This window comes from Pygoscelis adeliae, unplaced genomic scaffold (assembly GCF_000699105.1).
Source record: "Pygoscelis adeliae isolate BGI_AS28 unplaced genomic scaffold, ASM69910v1 Scaffold421, whole genome shotgun sequence".
Taxonomy (NCBI): Eukaryota; Metazoa; Chordata; class Aves; order Sphenisciformes; family Spheniscidae; genus Pygoscelis; species Pygoscelis adeliae.
In genome coordinates, this window is record NW_008824011.1 from 46,637 (window position 1) to 47,571 (window position 935).

At 65.9% G+C, this 935-nt stretch overlaps 2 protein-coding genes across 2 annotated transcripts in view; both read left to right on the top strand.

The window, feature by feature from the left end:
• The window catches only part of VPS25 (vacuolar protein sorting 25 homolog (S. cerevisiae)), a 19,672-nt gene extending 19,415 nt beyond the window's left edge, over positions 1 to 257 (top strand). The window contains exon 6 of the mRNA XM_009326726.1: positions 247 to 257. The gene's annotated coding sequence lies outside the window, so the exon portion shown is untranslated. The remainder of the gene's footprint in view (positions 1 to 246) is intronic.
• WNK4 (WNK lysine deficient protein kinase 4) overlaps positions 1 to 859 on the top strand; it is a 4,252-nt gene extending 3,393 nt beyond the window's left edge. Inside the window, exons 5-7 of the mRNA XM_009326737.1 lie at positions 29 to 155; positions 231 to 450; positions 527 to 859. Of these exons, the coding sequence (XP_009325012.1) occupies positions 29 to 155; positions 231 to 450; positions 527 to 859 (680 nt within the window). The remainder of the gene's footprint in view (positions 1 to 28; positions 156 to 230; positions 451 to 526) is intronic.
• The last annotated feature ends 76 nt before the right edge of the window (positions 860 to 935 follow it).

A 935-nucleotide genomic window follows, 5' to 3' on the forward strand; every position in this document is an offset into this window, starting at 1 on the left:
AGGCCCTGGGAACCTGGTGCTGTGGCAGGGTCTGGCACAGGAGGCGCTGACACCCATTGCCCCCAGGGCCTGAAGCCCAGCAGCTTCTACAAGGTGAAGGTTCCAGAGCTGAAGGAGATCATCGAGGGCTGCATCCGCATGGACAAGAACGAGAGGTGGGGGAGAGCGGGGGCCTGGGTGGCAGAGCCCTCCCTGGCCCCCAGCCCCGTGCTGAGCTGTGCTCCCCGTAGGTACACCATCCAGGACCTGCTGGAGCACTCCTTCTTCCAGGAGGACACGGGGGTGCACGTGGAGCTGGCCGAAGAGGACGACGGCGTCAAGTCTGGGCTCAAGCTCTGGCTGCGCATGGACGACACGAAGAAGCTGCACGGCAAGTACAAGGACAACAACGCCATCGAGTTCCTCTTCGAGCTCTACAAGGATGTGGCGGAGGAGGTGGCCCAGGAGATGGTGGGTGCAGAGACGGAGGGACCCTGAGTGCCGCAGGGTCCCTGCGCCCCAATGTGACGAGCGCCCTCCCGTGCAGGTTGTCCTGGGCTTCGTCTGTGAGGCCGACTACAAGCTGGTGGCCAAGGCAGTGCGGGACCGCGTGGTCGCCATCAAGCGCAAGCGGGAGAAGCTGAAGCGTGCCCAGGATGTGCCATCGCCTGTGGAGCCGGAGCAGCCACCAGGTGTTCTGCAGCTGCTGGAGGAGCTCAAGTCCCCACTGCCACCCAGCGTGCCCACCCCAGCCACCCCCGGCTCCGGGGACTCCGTCTTCAGCAGCACCTTCCCCCCAGAGCCCGAGGAGCCAGAGGCTGACCAGCACCAGCACTTTGCCTACCGGCACACCAGCTACTCCTCAGCCACCTGTGCGTAGGTGCTGGGCGGGGGCACAGCAGGGTGACCCAGGGTGGGAGGTGGGCATGGGGGGGTCCCTCCCCACCTCCAGCCAT